A 22,356-nucleotide genomic window follows, 5' to 3' on the forward strand; every position below is an offset into this window, starting at 1 on the left:
ATAATCCATATCGTACACAGGCTTCGCGACTTTTGAATCATAATTTTTTTTCGTACGTGACGTTACGTGCAAAGCTAAGCACGCGAGCGCGAGCGCATTATGGGCGCGCCCGGCGTGCAATCTTCGAAATGCCCGCGCAGTACGCTGTGAATAGCCATTCATAAATACCTCAGACAGTTTAGCTATTCCTATTGGTCGAGAGCCCGTCACGTGGCCGGTCTTAAACGGATGATAAAGACATGGCTAGCTGGTCTTAAACACTTTTCCAGTGTCACAATAAAATGTGGACTCCTAAAATCCAGTGCCTCTTACCGTTTCATTGGTTGAACGTTCACAATCCTCCCGTAGGCATGCGCAACACTACCAGGGAGTCAGAATTTTATAGTTCTAAATTCAAAACGCAACGCCACAGGTGCGTTCTGCGCGACATCGCGCAGAACATGCTACGCGCGCGTCAATCTCCATAAAAGGGAACAAAATCGGGATTTTTTGAACGAATTATTCCCTTTATTTTTGACCGAAAAGGTATTTATGAATGGGAATAAATGTGCCCGATCGGTATTTATCACTCTGTTTAAGACCGCTTAGAGTCTGGGTGCTGATAATTACCCTCGCCTCCGACTCGGGTAATTATCAGCACCCAGACTCTAAGTGGTCTTAAACAGAGTGATAAAAACCTCTCGAGCACACATTTATTCCCTTATTCAGCGTCATTTACGTCATCATCACAGCCAGGGGTTAGTGTAAGGAACGAACACGCGCCCCTGGAGTCGAGGCTGAGGCTGCGGGTAAAGTTTCGTGCAAGAGCTGGAAAGTTGAACTTTGACATGACACTGATCGAGGCGCCCACCGGACGCGAATTTTTTTCCCGTACATACACATACAATCGTTATGGGCGTATTTGAAGTACTTTAATTGACTTGCAAGTCAGGTTCTCGGACTTTATTGAAAAAAAATCCTCCAAACCACATATTGGTAAAAGAAAAATGTTCCGAATGACTAACAAACCTTTTTACGAGAAAAAAAAGAAGAAGTAGAGAAGAAGAAATCGAAAAAGCATCCAATGGGAATCGAACTCGCACCATCGGATTTGTAATCCAACGTAGTTTCCACTACAACTCGATCAGCAGTGACAAATTCGAAGAGGTTGTTTTACACTGTTATTTCGGCTGTGTACTATATGAACCTAGCAACCAGTTGTGTAAAAAAATTGAACAAGTTGTGTAATATTTTACACAAATTGTGTAATATTTACACAAGTTGTGTTAGTAACAACAGTTTACACAACGGGTTGCTAGGTTCATATAGTACACAACCGTCTGATTTTTACACAACCGAAATAACAGTGTAAACATTATATTATAGTATATATAGGGCCCTCCAGCATAATTCTATATACAGGTATACTAGAGAGCGTGTGGTGTGGAAATACAAATCGCAACCGACTCAGCGAGTCGGTTACCTGGGCCAGGCTCCAGTAAGCGCGAGAATTCACGTGAGAGGTAAATCGAACGCCACGACAGTGCTTGCACGAGTAAGCACGGGGGAAGTAATCGAGCGTCAGGTCAGGGAAAACGCAGGCACGTACATGTTGTATACTCCCTTTATTGACCGTCATTGTGTTTCGTCCTAGCCTTTTGTGAACGTGATAAGCTTTCCTGGCAAATCACTGCACTGGCATTTCTTGGCATTTAGTCACAACAGCCAGTTGCTATATGTACACGTATGGTGCAATGCGCCCTGTGTTCAGAATAAACTCGGGACCTCCATGCACATGCTATCGATGTTCACGTATAAAGCCTATACTCTTGGTTTGGCCGCTCTGTCGGATGTGACCAGAGTTTCAATCTTCCCGGGTGATTCCCTCCACTGATGGCCTTTTGATTGTAGTGTTGGTAAGTGTAAGGTAGCTGAAATAATGTATTACTTATTGGTTTAACGTTGACCATTAACACGGTATTACTGTGGCAACTGTTACAACTTAGTACAACTACATGTACACACAACACATTCATAGATTTCGGCAGTAAATGCTTGGCTGCTGGCGTACAGCAACCTGGTTCTATATGAACAACTTTGCCCTGAATTTGTGCAATGAAACACGGACCCTCTGTGAAGCCTTCCAGCGTGGGGCCCCTGACCTTACACAATTGGGTAACAAGTCAAATGAACTGAACCATTTTTATACAATGGATGGATTCTGGCTACTCTCTATACACTGTATCATGGGCGGAGATCCGGGGGGGGATGGGGGGATATATCCCCCAACCTTTTGACCGGGGGGGGGGGGGATGACCAATGTAATCACCCCCCCCCCCCCACTTTTTTAAGGCAGGCGTACTAATTTGGGCAGGGTCCGTAACTTGCCAATACCCCTTGACAGGCCAGCACCACGCAGCCCAGCAAGTGCAAGTGTCGTTCGCTTACCGTAATTTTCGGAATATAAGCCGCCCTGTATATAAGCCGCAGCGCTCCAAAAACTTCAGAATAAAATTCAGGCCACAGCGTATAAGCCGCACCATCGTATAAGCCGCACCATTTTATGTACATGTATTCATTAGCAGAGGATTATAAACAGGACCGCCGCAACAACTCTCTCATGCATGCAGTGGCGTAGCCACCGGGGGAGTGGGGGGGGGGGGGGTTGACCGCCCCCCCCCCCCCAATGAAACCTTGTCACCCCCACCCCCCCCCCCCCCCCCCCAACTGAGATTTTGAGTTTCTAAAAAAATTATCATTGATCTACATGACGCCATGGGCGTCAATCCTGGGGGACAGGGGGACTGGTCCCCCCTCCCCCCTTTTAAAGGGTGGGGGACACAATATCAAATGTCCCCCCCCCCAGACTTTTGAACTCGTGTCTCATTAACAGGGCCCTGTTATGTACTACAATGTAGGTAAGAAATTGCCTCAGATCACACCACAGAGCATCGAGAATCCAATTTTTTTCGAGGCCCTTAAGCGGGCCCCGAACCCCACGCCTATAGCTCAGAATACCGATAGCTGATTCAATGACTCCAACCTCGAAAACGATGTTCAAATAATTTTCTTTTGCTGGAAATATTAGTTAAAGCATGGAGGAAAGTGGTAAGAAATTGCTTCAGATCACACCAAATGAACATCTAGAATCCATTTTTTTTCGGGGCCCTTAAGCGGGCCCCGAACCCCCACGCCGTAAGGGCTTCCCGCTTCGCGCTCGCATCAGTTCTGATCAAGGTATGTCCCCCCCCCCACTTTTGACAAGCGATTGACACCCCTACATGACGCCCCCCCCCAATGAAATGTTCCAGCCCCCCCCCCCCAGCGCCCCCACTGAAAAATTCCTGGCTACGCCACTGTCGTCAGGTATACATCATTGTCCACCATATGTTTTCATAGTTTTTGTAGAGTGTAGACCAAATCACATTCTAATCATACCTTACCAAAATGCATCTAGGCATTATTTTGCATTAATTATTTTGTAAATAATTATACTTAAAATAATACATAGGCATTATTTGTGTTGCTAGGTGACCAGAGCTCCATTGTGCAAAGAAAGCTTAGGCCTACACTTCCAAATACATTGAATGAGAAATTTTAGTTTTGAAGATCTTTTGTATTTTTTAATGCTTGAAGGTGTTAATTATTGTCATTTATTGCAATTCAAGCTCAAGAAAAGGTTGAATTTTGACACCATTTTGCACCTAAAATTGTGTAAACCCCAGGGGCTCCGGGGGGGGGGGTTACCTCAACCCCTAGCAAGGGCTTTGCGCCTGCACCCCACCAGGGGGCCCTTAAGCGGTTTCTTGGACCCCGTGCCGTGTCGCGTTCCACACAAGGATGGCCTTTCAAAAATCATCCCCCCACCTGTAACAAGAAATCTCCGCCACTGCCTGGGGGGCAACGTTTATGATAATTTCGTCGTATGATAGAAGCACAAACGTATTATGCCATTTTCAGGGTAAATTGTCACATTTTGTGCTCTGATTTGTTTTTACACAGCTAACTCGAAAAGTCTGAATCAATTAAGGCATCGGACTTGCAAGTGACAGCCTCAACGGGCTGCAAAACACCAGCATTTGTCCAAAGAGCGTCCCAGTTCTATCAATGAGAAATGTTCACTCAAGTGACACCAGCTGACCCTCACCGATGACCAACCGTTGACTTGCTACCAATGTGGACAGACTTTCGGAGATCGGTTCAGCAACAAGCGACACAAGACCCACATGGGTGAAAAACCGCACGCCTGCGATATCTGTGGGATATCATTTGCACGAAATAGAAACCTCAAGCAACACAAGTTGACCCACACGAATGAGAGACCGTACAGATGCGACATCTGCGGACAATCGTTCACGCAGAATGGAAGCCTCAAGCGACACATGATGACCCACACCAACGAGAAACCGCACGCATGCGACATCTGCGGGAAATCGTTTGTGCTGAATGATTACCTGAAGCAACACAAGATGACACATATCAATGAAAAACCGTACGCATGCAACATCTGCGGGAAATCGTTCACGTGGAATGGAAACCTCAAACAACACAAAATGACCCATACCAATGAGAAACCATACGCATGTGACATTTGCGGGAAATCGTTTGTGCGGAATGATATCCTCCAGCGACACAAGACGACCCACACCAATGAGAAACAGTACGCATGTGACATTTGCGGGAAATCGTTCTTGCAGAATGGAAGCCTCAAGCTTCACAAGATGACCCACACCAGTGACAAACCGTACGCATGCGATATCTGCGGGAAATCGTTTGTGCACAGTGGAAACCTCCAGCGACACAAGATGACCCATACAAATGAGAAACCGTACACCTGTGATATTTGCGGAAAATCGTTCACGCAAAATGTAAGTCTCAAGCGACACAAGATGACTCACATGGATGAATCACATTTGACATATGTGGACAATCTTTAAAATGTATGCACAACCTTAAGCGACACCAGATAACCCACACCGGAAACCGTAGGCGTGCGATACTTGTGGAAAATTGTTTGAACGTGACCACTACCTTAAAAGGCACCAAAAGATTCACTCCGAGAACAAGAAGACAGTATTTGCATGCCACATCTGTGACAAAGGGTTTAAGGAGAAAAGCAAGCTCTTGCAGCATGAGGGGATCCACACCAATGAGAAACCGACCGCATGTGACCTTTTATGGCAGATCTTTTGCGTGGAGCCCAAGCCTGAATTAAGGGGCATTGTAGGATTCATGCCGAACAAAAAACCTACAGGTGCATTTTGTGAGATAAGTCTGTCAGACTTGCGCGAAGCCTCAACAACCACCTGAACATGCACACCATTGAGGAAGCATTTGCTGAACAGGTATCAATCGCAGGGCAATTATGAATGGACCGTAGGAGTCGCTCGTAGTGGTTGATTATAAAACGACTCGATGTCATTGTGTGCTAAAAGTAGTGGTGAAAGCCTACTGAGCAGCGTCGAGTGCCTTTAGTCTAGCTGACGACACGAAACGTTTCGTGCGGGCACAACGAAGACATTTGAATCGAAGGGCTCATTGTAATGTACTTTTAATGCTCATCGAAAATGCAACGGTGTGCCCCGTTTAACCTTATTTTCAATTTGTTTTAGGGAAAATACAACATTTGCAAACAACGAAAAAAGGAAATGATCAAATTATCACGAAATACCTTACTGAATTGTTAGGGACCGACAGTCTAAAGCATCCTGCAAAATCGTGGCTCCTGGTGTGCTGACATTTTCAAGAAAACCTGTATTTTTCCAACGCTGGTCGGCCGACCAGCGTTGGAGAAAACTGGCCTTTTTCCAAAAAAGTTCATATTTAGTTATTTGGACTTTTCTTTGCAATTGATTACACACCTCTGAAGGGGTACAAGCCTGTTAGACTGATTCTCTGACCTTACAATTCCCTAAAGTGTATTAATTGCTCCGTTTCATCTTAAGTGGGGTCAGGGAACCAGACTACAAGAACATGATAGGTTTTCTTGGTTTTTCCAGCATCTACAAGCCCAAAACGTGAAACAAGTCAGTTTACCAATATTTTCTATAACATATTAATCCTCCAAATCCATTTACATGTATTTCTGAAAATTGAAGCAAAAGCAAATGTTGTACATTCCCTTTAAGGGTGACTTCCTTTGTTTTTATGTTATTCCGAATTTCCATGTTCATTAGCAAGACTGTGATGCCATTCCTTTGGGAACGTTTTATGTATTGCGCCCGCTGACAGGCGACACCTTCATCTTATTTGTTGGTTAGATTTTAATAAAATTAATGTACTATGTAAAATTAATGTACTATGTCAACACACAATTTTATAGCGTTTGTGCCCAGAAATTATCGTTTTTACTATTACCTTTTTTCATGTTGCGGCCATCGTGATTTTTTTTGTCATTCAAATCAACGTAACCAAAGCGAGGCTGGAAGGAAAATGTCTGGTTTCTTTTTGCAAAAAAAACCCCATTATCATTCAGACCTGTTATTGGATACATTTCAGAATTTCTATGAGAATTTTTTTTTGACAGTTCTACCACCCCCCCCCCCCCCGGAGCCGCGTGACGCTTTCATAATAAACGAAGGCAATATTGTCAAAAATGTTGCAAGTGACGCAAAATGCTTTATTAATTTCCGTTGGTATAGCATTTAGTTAAAAAAGCCGGCGTTTTATCCAGAATGACCTTCAACCTGGATTCTTCATTTAGCGTACGTATACGAACGTCTGACGTCAGTTTGATAAAAAAAAAAAAAATAGGAAAGAATGTAGTATCCAGACACCACTTCATCGGTTGTGCACAAGTCTATGGAGAGTTAAGAACATGTTTCAAGTATTTTTTTAACAAAATTGGACAGCTTCTTATCAGGCTAAAACAGTAAAAGTAATGATAACAAGTGAACTAAATACACATGTACAAATGTTTACAATTTTAAACAAGTGCAACCTACTTATACAGATTAAAAGTTGATGTAAAATGTCTCTAAAATAATCTGTATACATTGTACTTCAAATACCATGAAGAATGTACATGACAAATAAATATTACAAGGGAAATGTTGTAAATTTAAAAATACAAATAGTTGTTTTAAAAGTCTTATAATCACTTGAATGAATGAAAACTTTTTTCTGTTCTGTGATGATTAAAATTATAATCATGGACCTTTAAAACTATGATTCATACTATGATCGCCTGATTAGAAGTCGGGACTATACTTACAACCAGTAAATACCATTATTCCTGTTATACTTGTATCCCTGAATATGCATCATAACGCAGAGAGAGAGCGCCCTCTTCTTATATTGTCCGATCTCCTTTGGGAAAATATTTCGCGGTCCGGACGCTTCAAGACAAAATGGCGCACTTTCAGGCTCTACATGTATTGCCGGTGTCATATGAAAATCCGACTCCTATGAAAATCGGACCCTTTTCCCTATAATATTGGTTAATCCATCGCACATGACAGGTCACTATCCTGTATGTGATCCTAAAAATAGCATATTCTCGTTCTTACGCATGCGCAACACTACCAATGAGTGCACTTTTCACGGAGTCGGATATTCACGCTACACCGACATGGTTGGTGTCAGGAGCTACATCTCCGCGTGAATCCGCCGCTCGTGTTGGGTAAGGGTGAACAGCCGTCCGAAACATCTGCCGCAAATGTCGCAACGGTACGGCCTTTCTTTCGTGTGGGTTCGTAGATGTTTGTCAAGATCGCTCTTGACCGCAACCGACTTGCCACACACGTCACAGGTGTACGGTTTCTCGTTGGTGTGTGTTCTCAGATGCACCTGGAGGTTGGCCTTGAACGTGAAAGATTGTCCGCAGTAGTCGCACCGGAATTGCTTATCGTCAGTGTGGGTCAGTAGGTGTTGACGAAGATTCGTGTTCTGGTTGAACGACTTTCCGCAGATGTCGCAGACGTACGGCTTGTAGTTGGTGTGGATCCGCTTGTGGCGCCGGACGTGGCCCTTCTCCATGAAGGCTTTCCCGCAGACGTCGCAGGCGAACGGCCTCTCCTTGGTGTGAGTGCGCAGATGGATTACTAGGCTGGCTCTATTCTTCACAGACTTGCCGCAAATCTCACAGGAGTGCCGTCTCTGTGAGGGTGCTAATTTGCGGGTGCGGCCTACCGTCCTGTGGCTTTGAGAGTCCGCCATCTTGTCTGGTGTCCCGACTCTTGGAGTCGTTTTTCTGTCAGTAAACAAGACAAAGCAAGCATGGTGAAGCTAGAATAAAAGTCCACAAAATTCATGTACGTCATTCGATAATTATCATTCACTTCAAGTCTTTTCGTGCCTGGGGGATGTCGCCTATTGGGATTGTTATGAGGCATTTTGCCTCGGGATACGTTGACTACTCAACACAAAGTAACACTGGAAACTAATCTCATTTGAAATATAATTTAATATTAACAAAACTCACAACGAAATGACATGGTGATATGTGTCCCAGGTCATGACGGCCTCTGAATTTAAACGGCCGCGCCCCAGCCTTTACATAGTCAATTGAACTCCAATTAATGCAAAGTATTAGTCCGCAAGTGTAACAAAATTGTGGCCACTTGTAAACTCTGACCAGATCTGAAATCTTTCAAGCCCCTGTCACACAGTGCCGTTCTCTAGCCCCGTGCGTGATGCGATGGTCACGACCAAAATAAATTTATTGAAGCGTGGCTGAGACGCGGGAAATTAAAACAGATAGCTCCAACCTTAGATCTCAGACCATAAATCCGTACGTGTCCCGTCCTTGTACGGTCCTCGTCTCGTCCAAGCCGTTCTCAGGCAGTTCTATTCGAGACAAAAGTGGTTCACGAACCGTCCGCACCCGTCTTCGTCTTCGTCCCGTCCAATTAGCCGGTGGCGTCAAGTCTATCACGCTCTTATCCCGTGCTCGCAACGGGCGGAGTTCTGGGTAGGCCCTTTGTAAGCACGGCTTAGACTAAGAAGACTCGTGATTAAAAGACAGTCCTAATGCAGCTCCGCGCATGCAGTACTCACAACGTTGCTCTGGACTGCTTTCGTGGCTGTCCCACGTCCAGGCCGTTCGATCCACGCCCGACCGAATTGCAGCGTCCTTACCCCGTTGTGAATTGGACGGGAGAGTGTCCCCTTTTTGTTTTGAACATGTTGAAAACAGTTGGGCACTTAACCATTCTGGCAGGACCTTCCAGTGTCTATCACGACCTATTATGCAGTCCCCACAAGTCCCCAGCACGAGCTCCCCGTTCAGAGCAGTTGCCGTCCAGTCCTCGTCCAGTTTTGCCAATCTCTATGGTCGTGACACCATCGGCATGCCAGACGGCACCGTGTGACAAAGGCGTAAGTGTGGCCGAATACCTGAGTGTAGGCTTACATCAGATAGCCTTACATAAGATGGACCACATGTGAAAGAAGGAATATAATGGAATAAATACCACTATAAATTCGTCTAGCACAAAGTGGAATCTTCAAGTCAACACGTCAATCTGAAGATGGCGTCATCAGGGGGAGGGGGCGCTTCATGTCAATCTGCTCAGTCAACTGGCGCCTTATTACATCCCTGCTGAGGAGATCATGCAGTGTTCCACCGAACCACAACTTTCCGAGTTTCTTGTGGGTGGCAAATGTGATTGCGTCAAAGCAGGGCGCATTACACTATACATGTATACGTGTGGTTACTGTCTGATGCTCCCGGTTGAGTGTTCAAGAATTGACTCTGCCGTAAGTTGCCAGGAAAGCTAACGGTACACAAAGGCTTAGGTTGCAACACAATGACGATCAATAAAGGGAAAAGTATGTGTTTGCACTGACTTAAGGGGATTAACCTCACACTGCTAAATGCAACAGTAAGCAAAAAAGGTTAAAAGTTGTTGCATACTGTTGCATGTAGCAGGCAACTCAAGTCCCCGTGCTCGTTGCATCTTGTTGCATTTAGCAGGGTTACTGCTCATAGTGAAAAGGCAATACTGTACAACAGAATCCAGTGTAGTGTTGCTTTTGGTTGCATTTTAGCAGGGTTCTATTTCAACCAAGTTGCATTTGGCAGGGGGCCTTGAGAAAACCTGTTGGGGATTAGGGTTAGTAAAGGTAGCTAGTGTGAATGGTATGGGAATGGCGTTTCACGAGATCGCGAGAGGGCTGGTTCGCCTCCAGTTGCGGATCATCGCACGTCTTTTAAGCTCTGGCAGGAGCTTCTACATGTCATCAGTCGGTTGGTCGGTCTGTCTATCGACCAGTGGCGTAGCCACGGGGGGGGGGGGGGGCATCCCCCCCCCCCCCCCCCCCCCCCCGTGGCTACGCCACTGCTATCGACAGACTGCAGCTGTTTCGGAACACGTACTCCGAAACAAATACCAGATTGTTCATTCCCAACTTGGGCCACAGAATCACACACCTAGAAAAAAAATCACACCCTAGAAAAATCCAGATCTGCCTCTTTCCACACGCCTGTGATGATAAGGCCCCGCTCGCCACCAGCTCCCCCCCCCCGCCTCCTCCCCCAGAAAGTTACCAGCAGGAGAAAAGTCGTATTATTAAACAAATTATCATGATCAGCGGGTTTAAAATAAACTGCCTTTTTTACACTTATTGTGTTTAGTTCTCCCGAAAACCATATTTTTTTCGCGATTGTTTTTTTTTTTTACGCACAATGGAAATCGAATAGCACCAGCTAGCTTCTGATAATGACCATGATTTCCAATTTGAACAGCGCCTCCATGGGAAGATGGTGTCCAGTCCTCCGTAATGTCGAACGCTTTTAATCATGGCCGGGTGCCATGTAAAGCGTTTTTTTTTTTAAATGCCATCCTAAAATTGAAGGGGATGATACAGGCATTCTATTCATGTTATGAGCAATAGGTTCTGCTTTGAAAACGATTTCATTGGCATGACGCACAGGCGCGCGGTTGCTATAATTCGTCGGATCAGTGCGCGACATCGCGTAAAGCTGCAATTCAAAACAGTTCAAAACATGATTTAGCAACTTTTGATTTGAAATTAAGATCCTAGAATGCTGTTTGTCTCGGAATATACAGCTGAAGCTGAGCTGAAACTTCATCAGGTTAGTTGTTCAGTATCCTTCATCAGATTTTGAACACTTTTGTTGCTTCAAACGAACAAAATGCACAAATTACAATGATGGACTATGTCTTTAATTTATTTATTCCTTTATCTATGCCTTTATTCATCTCTTTGTTTCTTTAGTTGGTCATCTGCTCCTTCATCTTTGAATATCCCGTTCGCATTTTACACAATAACATTGTCAGTAGCTCACACGCGTTTACCTACCTACCGCTAGGGGCGCCCTTCCCGTCGCCTGAGCAAATGACGCCATCATTTTTTTATACATAGGTCACTTTGCAAAAATATATCCAACCTTCCAACCTTCCCTGAAGCATGCGGTGTTTTTATCTGCAGGGCATATCGTCAATGGATCATGATTATTCAGCTAGTTCGATGTGCTGTCACACCGTCTCACCATTGCTATCACTCAGTCATGCACGTACATAAAAGCATTTCAAAGAACGGCCTTGGCTTTTGTCGAGCTGCCACAGTGGCCCTTTCTTTCTGGCCCTTTTGTGGCCCACCCGCGGCAGGACGGACTACCCAGCTTTCCTAACGCTCGATACCGATTCCGAACATTCCGAACATCATTCCTAACCGATTCCTAACCAATTCCTAACGCTTTCCTAACGGTGCGTTAGGAATTGGTTAGGAATTGGTTAGGAATTGGTTAGGAATTGGTTAGGAATTACAAGTGGGCGTTAGGAAAGTGATATCGGATTTCGGCAAACGTGACCTTTAACCCGAGTAAAAGATGGCGGCCTCCATGAGTCCGCCATTGCTCCAGTGGATAGTGCAATGAACTACGGATCGCAAGATCTGTGGTTTGAACCCATGTCCAATAATTCTTTTATTTTTATAATTTTTTTTATAAATTTTGCTCCTTGGTACAAAAATTGGAGGAGGTGGCGGCAATAGAGTGGTTTGAACCCATGTCCATTGTTAGTTGTGTTAAGTTTAATTGAAGGGAAACACTGTCTTCCATTCACAGCGTAATAAATATTCGTGTTGGGTGCGCGCGTGATGTGATTGCTTTCGATGTATGCTGCCAAAAAAATAAGCCGCCGTATATAGCTCCATTATGTTCTCAACGCACAGGCGTTGAGTCATATGAACAATCAGCAGTGAACAATAAGCCCCAAAAAAAGTCTCCGGTTTCTGGTATGGAGCTTGCCCAAAAAGTGGAGCGGCGACGCGGCTTTTTTTTTTTACCTGTTTTTGTTGCTTCAAATGTAGGCTGATGACTGCAAATGGTGCCCGACTCAACTTAGTGCAAATATATGGGAGTCCAGAAACGCCACACAAAGATATTCTCGATCATCTAAAAACATCTAAAAACAAACTTTTGTGACCCCATGAAGTCGAGATGTTTGGATGTAAATTGTGATTTCATTCGTGAAGTGTGCGTCCTTTGCGGACGTTGAAGAAACCACTTGCGATTGGTCACCGCTGTTCCTGAGATACACAACGTGTATATCGTACAATGAGAACGACACGAAAAACGTATTCGTGCTCCGTCGTGTCGAAAACAAACGGGTTTTTTTTCCGTCTTTTCTCGGGAACGTTTAGACATTAAATTGGTTTCCTTTCAACTAGATGTTTGAAATAGGCTAGGTAACCAATCCAAAACATGAAATTTTCGAGGATCTCAGGACCTTGTGCCCCTTTAAACAGAGTGTTATAATACCTCCGAACACAATATACCCGCACCCTCTGGTACGCGACGAAAATAATGCACTGAATGGAACGCGGAACATGGAACTCCGTGTACCAGCAACAATGGGCACATTGACCTGGAAAGTTGCCTCAGAAAAGCCATACAGTTTGGAAGCAAAGGACAACAATAATAGGAAAGGAAAGTTTATACAGTGGCCCAAACCCTACTACATGTACACCGTACTATACATGTACATGTACATGAACCCAGTATTTTCGGATGTGTGCTCCCACGACACAATTTGTATGCATGTAGTGTCGGTTCGGACTGCGTACGGTTTCTCATCACACCTGCATGACCAGTGCTGTCGTTCAACCACAAACTACCTTCGGGGAATGTCATTCACTACGGACTTCTTATTGGTGTTGGTAAGGCCTCCCAAAAAATGGTCGGTCTCTGGTCAAACCGAAGTTCCGGAATTGAATTTTTTTTTTTGGTTGGATTTTTTTTTTCAAACTTGAATTGTACAGACAAGGTGGGTACTATTTTGCCTTGTTGTGTCCTCATTATACATTGCATGGTGTCCTCCATAATTTGCCTTGGTGCTCTTTACCATTTGCTTTGGTGCAATTTCCCCATTCCTTGGTGCTCCTTGTTACAAAAATTGGAGGAGGTGCGGCAATAGAGGGCGCTGTTGTAGCTTCCGTGTTAATTTGAAGGTAAAAAAAGGTTGACGCGCATGATTAAAATCGACACGCGCGCTGACCAGAGACCGAGTTTTTTTTTCGGGGGGGGGGCTAAAAAATAGTTATAAGTAACTCCGCCCAAGGAGGTTATTTTTTTTTAAACTGCCGTTTGTTTGTGTGTTGGTTGGTTTGTTAGTTAGTCTGTCTGTGAACAAGATAATGCTCAACAAGTTATGGACGGATTTTCATGATTTTTTAGGGGTGGTCCTTGGTACAAGTACTAATCGAATCGATTTTGGAAATGATCAGGGTCTGGTTGTGCATCCAGGATTTTTTTTTAAAGAATTCTTCACCACATTTCGAGCAGAAAAGATTGCCACTGTGTACGTGTGTGGATATTAACGCAGCGTGCAGTCTATGAGCGCATAGCGCACGCATCATTGAAACCGACAGGTCAAAGGACTGGACCATTTGATAGTATGGGGAGTGGGGAGTATGCATCTCTCATACTAGTCTGGTTCCCAGACCAAAAGATTCTGGCTATTCCTCATGAATCTTAGGTCAGGTAGTGCTCTTTTTAACTGGTATATAAGTACAGTCGAGATAAGTACAGTCGACTCTCGTTAGTACAAACTCGGCCAAGCCTAGCCCAAAAAGGTGTTTGTTATATCAGAATTTTGTGTTAAGAGGAACATCAGTCCCATTCATTGTGTACATAAATGCACAGATGGGACCAAGGCTTTGTGTTTGCTTTAGCCAGAATGTGTATTAACAGTGTTTGTACTAACGAAAGTCGACTGTAACACTCTGGTTTGGCCCGGCTGAGTCGCTGCATGCACAATTTTTATTTATTTTTACAAATTGAGGCCTGAAATTCCTCCGTTTGCTCCCTACAGACCCCGACAAATCAGTAACAGACAATATGGCGGACTCAGTCCAAAGCAACACTGTAGTGAAGAAACGCATCCGCAAAGCAGCCCCTAAGATACCATCACCTTGTGAAATTTGTGGCAAGATCCTGTCCAGTAAACCAGGCCTCACGCGACACCTACCACGCCATGCCGACGCAAAACCGTATTCCTGCGGCCGTTGTGGCGAACGTTTCCGCCTGAGCGCCAATCTGAAGCAGCACAGGAAGACTCACGCTGGCGACAAACCGCACAAGTGCGACTTCTGTGAGCAATCTTTCAGATTGAAAGGCAGCCTCAGGGTCCACGTTAGGATCCACACCAATGAGAAGCCGTACACCTGTGACGTGTGCGGCAAATCAGTCGCGAGTATCAGCACCCTTATCAGACACGTACAAGTTCACACCAAGGAAAAGCCGTTCCCTTGCGACCGTTGCGGCCAACGCTTCACTCGGTTATTCGGCCTCAAGAAGCACCAGCAAAGGCACGTCAACAGGCTCAAGTCTGAGCTGCCGTTTAAGTGCGATTGCTGCGATAAATCCTTCCAATTTCCTAAATACCTCAAAGTGCATCGGCTAGTCCACACCAAGAGGGAGCTGTACACGTGCGACATCTGCGATGGATCTTTCACACTGAAATGGAACTTGAAGCGGCACAGGATCACCCACCATAGTGACGACAGGCCGTTCGCGTGCGACTTCTGCGGGAAATCTTTCAAATACAAGTATAACTGCAAAGCACATCGGGGAAAACACACGAATGAGAAGTGAGAAACCGTGTACTTGGGACGTGTGGCATATTCTTTTTCGGCTACTTGGCGAACATGGCCGAGTTCGAAAATCATGCCGATGATACACCATCATTGTTGCGATGTGCGAGCTGAACTTGTCACAACAGCTGAACATGTCCCCTGAGTCAACGCGTGACTGACATCTCGCGCCCTGATTGGTGTATTTACAAGGTTATTGTACTTTGTAGCACGCGCATTAACCTAACTTGCGCGTTGGTACGGACTGATTTTAACGGCGCCTCTGGTTGGACAAGAGAAACTTCCTCCAGGCAAAAGTTAACTAATACGTCGATCGTGATTGGTTATCAGTTTACCATGCATGGCGTATAAGCTGCATGAAAACAAATTAAGAAATGCCCCGTTTGAATTTCATTAAAGATTTTTTTATTTCATCGAGTCTTATTAATGTTCCAAAATGTTCTGATTGTCCAGTTAATTGATCACTACACGAAAACTTCTTGGTTGTGATTCACATTCACTTGCACATTTTATATGTATATAATCGTTGTGTTATACTATCCTACGCTGTCGAATGTCTGTCTGTCTGTCTGTCTAATGTCTGTGTCACTGTTTTCAAAGGCCTAAAAACTTCGTTTAGGGTACATGTACTTAACCGGTGTATATAATATATGCACCGATTTCACTGTCCACTGAAGTCACAGTTTGCACAGGAAAAAAATATTTGTTTGTTTTGCTTCATACTTGTTTGGCAAATGTGGTTTTTTTACTTTGAAGAGTTCACTAATTTCTCTATGAAAAAAACTCCAAAACGTATGCATTTCGAAACCGTACTGTATAATGAACACCTCATAACTACGTCAATTGAGGGCGCACTGACCAGCTAGAGGGTGCCGCGCAAAGCGCGGCATCTGGCTAGTTGAGTGAGTTCATCTTACCCATTCGCTGTTTTGATTTGGTGAGGCGTGATAATGATGGAGATTAGATTTACCCAATGAAAACAAAGAATTTTGTTTATGTACCATGTAACTATAGTCTGAAGAACCTCGTATTAACGAGAGTCAACTGTGTACAGACACAAGTCTTGTTCAATTTCATTAAACAGAACATTTATTGCCATACATTTTAACAGTAAAAGCGATACGAGGATGATATATACAATTATGAAAACACTTAGGTACCATCGTGCTCAGTGAAGAAGAAAAAGAAAAGGTAAATAAAATGCATGACATGTACCAGATGAAGGCATGGAGGCGCTGTACCTGCCTTCTATGCTAGAAAATGAGATATTTGTAAATTTGAAAGTACAGTGTGTATAAAAAAAGGATTTTAGAGAAAATAATATTAAAATACTAGCTCATCTGTTGTTTAATAATAACTTAGAAATGCTTAACGAATGATTATTTCTCAGCAAATGCTGTTTTCCCTATGCCATTTGGACACCTACATCCAGAGATAGGGATGATAGTGTCATTGTGGTCCAATTAGAAGCAAAGTGGATGACAGGAGATTAACATGCCAGCAAGCTCTCTGTGTCGACCAAATTTGCATACCTATTGTAAATATTAAGCTGGAACAACCTAAACTTATGCTCCAATACGGAAGACGGATAGTGCCACTCAATAAGTCTGAATATACTTTTGTGTACGTGTGAAAATATTTTTTTTGTACCGCGGCCGCCACATAATAAGTGGCGGCCACTGTACAACGAAATATTTTCACACGTACAAAAAAATATATTCAGACTTATTGAGTGGCACTATCTGTCTTCCGTACTCCAATGATTAGTGGAGTGTGATGGCCTAGCGGTTAAGAACACCGGACTCACGTTCTGGTGTTTCAGAGGCAACAGTGACGTGGGTTCGAGCCCGCCGGCGGACACTTGTGCTCTTAAGCAAGGCACTTAACCATTATTGCTTTGTCCTTCGGATGGGACGTTAAGCCGTAGGTCCCGTGTGTTGTATAAATGCACGTAAAAGAACCCAGTAAACACTTATCGCTAAGAGAATGGGTTTGCCCCGGTGTTTCTGGCCTCCTGTATAAACTCCCACGTGGAGTATTTAGGAGAAGAACCAACCAAGAACCAAGAACCAAGATTATGTAAACGAGTTAAATAATGAATCATAGGTTTCAACTAAATATTGAGTTGGAACAACCTAACCTTGTGCTCCAATGATTATGTAAACGAGTTTACATAATCAAGTGCTCATGGGTTCCAACAAAATATTGAGTTAGAACAACCTAAACTTATGCTCCAACGAGTTTACATAATCAATTAACCAAAGGTTCCAACTCAATATTGAGTTGGAACAACCTAAACTTATGCTCCAATGATTATGTAAACGAGTTACATAATCAATGAATCATAGGTTCCAAGCAAATATTGAGTTGGAACAACCTAAACTTATGCTCCAATAATTATGTAAACGAGTTACATAATCAATGAATCATAGGTTCCAAGCAAATATTGAGTTGGAACAACCTATGAACTTATGCTCCAACGAGTTTACATAATCAATTAACCAAAGGTTCCAACTAAATATTGAGTTGGAACAACCTAAACTTATGCTCCAATGATTATGTAACCGAGTTACATAATCAATGAATCATAGGTTCCAACTCAATATTGAGTTGGAACAACCTAAACTTATGCTCCAATGATTATGTAAACGAGTTACATAATCAATGAATCATAGGTTTCGACTAAATATTGAGTTGGAACAACCTAAACTTATGCTCCAATGATTATGTAAACGAGTTACATAATCAATGAATCATAGGTTTCAACTAAATATTGAGTTGGAACAACCTGAACTCATGCTCCAATGAATGTGTTAACGAGTTACATTAAGAACGAATCGTAGGTTCCAACTACATTGGCAAAGAACAATAGGTAAGTTTGCCAACAGAGAGATCGCTCAGAAAACTATGCCACATAAAGGAGAGAAAAGATCTTGTTTATAAAATCTAACAACATCAACGCGCGCAGGACACAGAGCCAACGTACAGCGATGGATATTAAAGCGCCACAACTCGGCGGCGCGACTGGAGGCGGGGGGGGGGGGGGAGCAATGTAATCAAAGATGATGAATTTCCCATCTCGACTGAGGAGCCCCATCAATATTCCATCATTATATTCCTCCCTGTGGGTTTCTGAGTGAGCCGGCGACAGAAAACGGACCGCCCAACCGCTCTTTACTTTAATAAGAAGTGGGAATTGTAGCCGAGTGGATTACTTTATAAAAAAAATATGAGAAGCGGGCGTAACCTGACTCCGGCGAGCTTGGGGGCGTGATACAATCCCCTACCACTCCACTAATTCATCAAAAGATTCTTTAAAGCAACAAGTGGTGCGTTTTGCCCAACTGAGTGTTCAAATGCCCATCCATTTTTCTACAACGTGTTGGGACAGATATTGCATTTATGACAGCAACCTAGATGCACTGAAATGAATTGTAATTTGGAAAACTGCGGATAAATACGATAGCAGATTTTTGTTTTTGTTGGTTCGTTAGCAAGGACTATATAAGTCTTTTTTATTTTGCTGAATCAAAGGGGTTTTACCAGCTGCTTGCTGACAAATTTTTGGCGGCCATCTTGGTCAAAACATCATTTAAAAATACCGAATATTTGTTTTAAAAAAGGCATGTCATGAGTATAACTATACCACGTAGAGAGTGAAGATACCATTGTGGATTCTTCGCTCGTTTTGATTCGTAGCATCGTAAAAATAACGGACTCGATAACATAGGCCTCAAGCCTGATTTTTACTCTTCCATCAGGGTCGATACGGCGCCCTCTTTTGTCAAAATTATGGCTCACAGTGTTTAGTAAACGGCGCCCCCATGCGTCAAATAATGTCTCTATAAGTTCCCACTCCCGTCCGGTCAGCCCCGCCCCTTCCTCCCCGCCTCCGCTTTTTTTCAAATTCAATTGCTTGCTACATTACTGAGATGTAATGTGATATTCATTGGTTTTCCCCTCATACATTGTTTACACAGGTGTGCATTAATGCACACGCTTCCGTACCGCACATTATCATGTCATGAAATGCTTAATTCATTTTCTCGATAACAACCTGTGCGTGAATTCAGCAGGTGCGGGTGCGCATGAACATCCTCTCTGTCACCTATAATTGCCCTTTGAGCAAACATGCCCTTTGTGGGCGAGACAAGCTAAAGTGCTGTATTTCACTACTCTGCTTCGTGCATGAATGCATTTTTAGTTTTTATCACAACTTTAACTCGGGGAGTCCACCGCTGTGACCCGGGTTCGAATCCTACCTGGGCCAATATGTGGATTGGGTTTTCAGTCCCTACCTGATTCCGTGGGTTTTCCCCAGAATATTCTTCTAGGGTTTTCCTCCCACCTATAAAACTGTAACTTCTTCTCATTGTCTTCTCTTCACAGGTTTCTTCATGCTTGCGAGCTACAGTGCCTAAGGCGCTTTTGAGGAATTATTGGTTTCATTACCAGAAAGGATTATTAATTAACAACTTCCCTGGTGTAAACAAGACACAACACGTGTTCATGCACCTAATGTCCGACCTGAGTTTAGAGCTCAATTTCGCTACCATTTAAGCAACAGCCCAAAATGTGCTTTGTTTTTATTACGGTAAATTTTATTGTGACTCGGTCTGAAAAAAAAAAAAAAAAAAAATTACTGTTCCCATTTTTTTGGTTTAAAATACCAGATGTTGTTTTCAAAAACAAAATCTGCCAAGAAAAATTGCTGTTCCCATTTTTTTTTGTTTAAAATACCAGATGATGTTGTTTTCAAAAACAACATCTGCCAAAAAACGTACGAGGCATGTTGCTTGCAAAATCATGCTGAGAGGGGGCGATGAAATCGACGCCCTCTATTGACCATTGTGTGTAATCATGTGGCTTTATGAAAGGTCCGCTTTATTTACTTCATGAAACAAAATTGATCAAAAAGGAACGTTGTGGTGGTGACAGTCTTGAAAGTAATTCAACTCCCGCCCAGTTTCTATAACAAATATGTTTTTGTGTTTGTTTTAGTGGGGCAGAAAGGGGAAACATTTGAGGGAAATGTGCCTTTGATGAAAAAAAAATATATAGGTAGAATAACAAGCAATTATCAACAAAATTGAAAATGGCTGTCATTGCTTGTTATTCTACCTATATTTTTTTGTCAAATGACAAATCTGCGATGGCCCTGTAGCCAAATATCTTTCTCATGACACACTCTGACTGTGAGCCAAATGCCATGCTTGTATCATCAAATCACCAATGCCATTCTACTTTGCTGAAACCCGTACAGATAAAGCACCAAAAAAATCAACCAAATAAACATGCATTCATTGGAATTTCAATAATTGATTAGACCTGATCGAAGGAGCACAGAAATCGCATAAATAATACAGGGACGCACTCGATTATGCCCGCACTCCGACAGGTGCCCAGACCGGCTTCCCTTGAACATTAGTACGGTAAAAAGAAGCCCAACGTAGATTTTTGTCGAACTGCTAATGATGATCCATGCCTCTCGAACTTGCTAATCAGTCTTTGAGTGCAATTCCACAAGGGTTGTTATCGTCGGTCGGCACTCTGCAACCTGTCAAAGAAAATCACTCGGCAAAATTGCCTTAATTCAGGTGCAGATGGCTCCTCACACCGAGTGCTTCCAGGGGCGGGTCTAGCTCTCTGGAAAGGGGGGGGGGGATTCGAAGGTGTGCGAAAGGCACGCCTTGCTAGTGGGGTACGGGGACATGCCCCCCCCCCCTCATAAATTGTCAAAATCTACGGTGCTTTCTCCTGCATTCTTAGGTAATTTGAGATAAAATTAGGAAATTTAACAATCCAAATTTAATTATTTTTGGCCCAGTTTTACTAGTATCATAACATTAAAGGGAATATACATCATTTGCTTTTGCTGTAATTTTCAGAAATGGATGGAATTGGGGGGTTGGAAATGTATAGCAAATATAGTTACACTGACTTTTTTGAGGTTTTGGGTTCGAAAATGCTATAAAAACCAAGAAAACAATCATTTTCCTGTAGTCTGGTTCCCTGACTCCATATAAGAAGAAACAGAGCAGTTTACATACATTGGGGAATTGTAAGGTCAGGGAACCAGACTAGCTGGCTCGTACCCGTTCATAGGTTTGTAATCGATTGCAAACAAGTGCGATGGTCAATTGGGGCCAGTATTTGAAAAAAAACCAGTTTTTTCCAACGCTGATCGGCCGATCAGCGTTGGAAATTGATACAAAAATACCACTTTTCTTGAAAATGACAGTATACCAGGTGCCATGATTTTACAGGATGCTTTACACTGTCATTCACTAACAGTCCAGCAAGATATTTCAAAACGATTTGGTAGTTTTATATTTTGATGTTTGCAAATGTTGTATTTTCCCTTTAATCAGCGGCTGAACGTGGGGAGGGGCGCACCCCCCCCCCCGATCCGCCATTGGCGTCTCTGCCAACATATTATGTTTCGGGTGGGTTTTTTTTTTGGGGGGGGGGGAATAACACGTTGGATTTAGTGTTCATGCAGCGCACATAATACAACTGTACATGTACACCTTTCACATCAGGAGACATGCAGTTGCTGGAGCACATAATGTCTTATACAAATTGTGAAACCGTTGCGGTAAAATGGGGTGGGGGATATTACACCACAGATTTTATTGAATAAAAAGTGAGGGTTGTCAATGTCTACATTGAAAGGGAGGAATGGCATAAAAGTAGGGAAAACACAAGAGATTTAGAAACTTTTTCCCTCTCTGTTTAATAAATGCAGTTGGCCCGTATAATGGTTTCGTTTGCATTGTTTGCTTGTATCAAAATCTAATGGATATTTTGTTTGGCCTAAATTTTGATGTGTGAAACGTTTCTTTGTGTCATTGTTGTTTCGTATTTTCTGCAGGAAGTGGGCCTTACTAACACTGACTCATTAGATTAAAACTAACACTGACTCATTAGATTAAAACTAACACTGACTCATTAGATTAAAATGAAAACTAAATTTTCGTTAACAGAACGAAACTGCCCCCTGTGGGGTTCGAACCCACGATCTTTTCAATTCAAAGACAATACGTTAAACTCTGGCGATGACTTTTTTGTGGGTTTCATTTTAATTGAAAAGATTCGGTCATTTATGAGTTTTGCTTTTTTTTATTTCATGATACATGAAAGGTTTTCATCCCAATTTTAAATGATTTATTTTTGTCTAAAAAAAATTGCATGTTAATGATCTGGGAAGAGGGGATTGGATGAGATGTTATTGATAATGTCACGTGATGGTGGCATGGTTGGGATGACCGAATATGGTGAAAGTGGTGAAGCTGACTTAAAGTGGTGATATTGGCA

General features: G+C 43.1%; 2 protein-coding genes across 5 annotated transcripts; one reads left to right on the plus strand and one right to left on the minus strand.

The window, feature by feature from the left end:
* Positions 1-1,541: 1,541 nt before the first annotated feature.
* On the plus strand, positions 1,542-16,396 carry LOC119726078 (zinc finger protein 836-like). The gene is made up of 3 exons (XM_038197694.1): positions 1,542-1,895; positions 3,982-4,914; positions 14,259-16,396. Exons 2-3 carry the CDS (start codon positions 4,206-4,208, stop codon positions 15,038-15,040), a joined length of 1,491 nt encoding a protein of 496 aa, XP_038053622.1. The 5' UTR covers positions 1,542-1,895; positions 3,982-4,205; the 3' UTR covers positions 15,041-16,396.
* Positions 6,571-9,686, minus strand: LOC119725566 (gastrula zinc finger protein XlCGF71.1-like). 4 transcript variants are annotated; one of them, XM_038197027.1, is made up of 2 exons: positions 8,977-9,686; positions 6,571-8,170 (listed from the first exon to the last, which is right to left on the minus strand). In XM_038197027.1, exon 2 carries the CDS (start codon positions 8,134-8,136, stop codon positions 7,567-7,569), a length of 570 nt encoding a protein of 189 aa, XP_038052955.1. In that variant the 5' UTR covers positions 8,137-8,170; positions 8,977-9,686; the 3' UTR covers positions 6,571-7,566. The 4 variants fall into 4 exon arrangements, with proteins under 4 accessions (XP_038052955.1, XP_038052954.1, XP_038052953.1 ...); XM_038197026.1 differs by having other exon boundaries at positions 9,393-9,685; XM_038197025.1 differs by having other exon boundaries at positions 8,688-9,685.
* Positions 16,397-22,356: the final 5,960 nt, after the last annotated feature.

The sequence above is a fragment of the Patiria miniata genome, unplaced genomic scaffold (assembly GCF_015706575.1).
Source record: "Patiria miniata isolate m_02_andy unplaced genomic scaffold, ASM1570657v1 HiC_scaffold_19, whole genome shotgun sequence".
NCBI lineage: Eukaryota > Metazoa > Echinodermata > Asteroidea > Valvatida > Asterinidae > Patiria > Patiria miniata.

Bases quoted from the DNA above. Each gene is read 5' to 3' on its own strand.
- LOC119726078 (XM_038197694.1), top strand. From the start codon at position 4,206: ATGGGTGAAAAACCGCACGCCTGCGATATCTGTGGGATATCATTTGCA. The intron at 4,915-14,258 runs AAAATGTATGCA...TGCTCCCTACAG, and splicing joins GACATATGTGGACAATCTTT to ACCCCGACAAATCAGTAACA.
- LOC119725566 (XM_038197023.1), bottom strand. From the start codon at position 8,436: ATGACCTGGGACACATATCACCATGTCATTTCGTT. The intron at 8,171-8,401 runs GTGAGTTTTGTT...GTTTACTGACAG, and splicing joins TATCACCATGTCATTTCGTT to AAAAACGACTCCAAGAGTCG.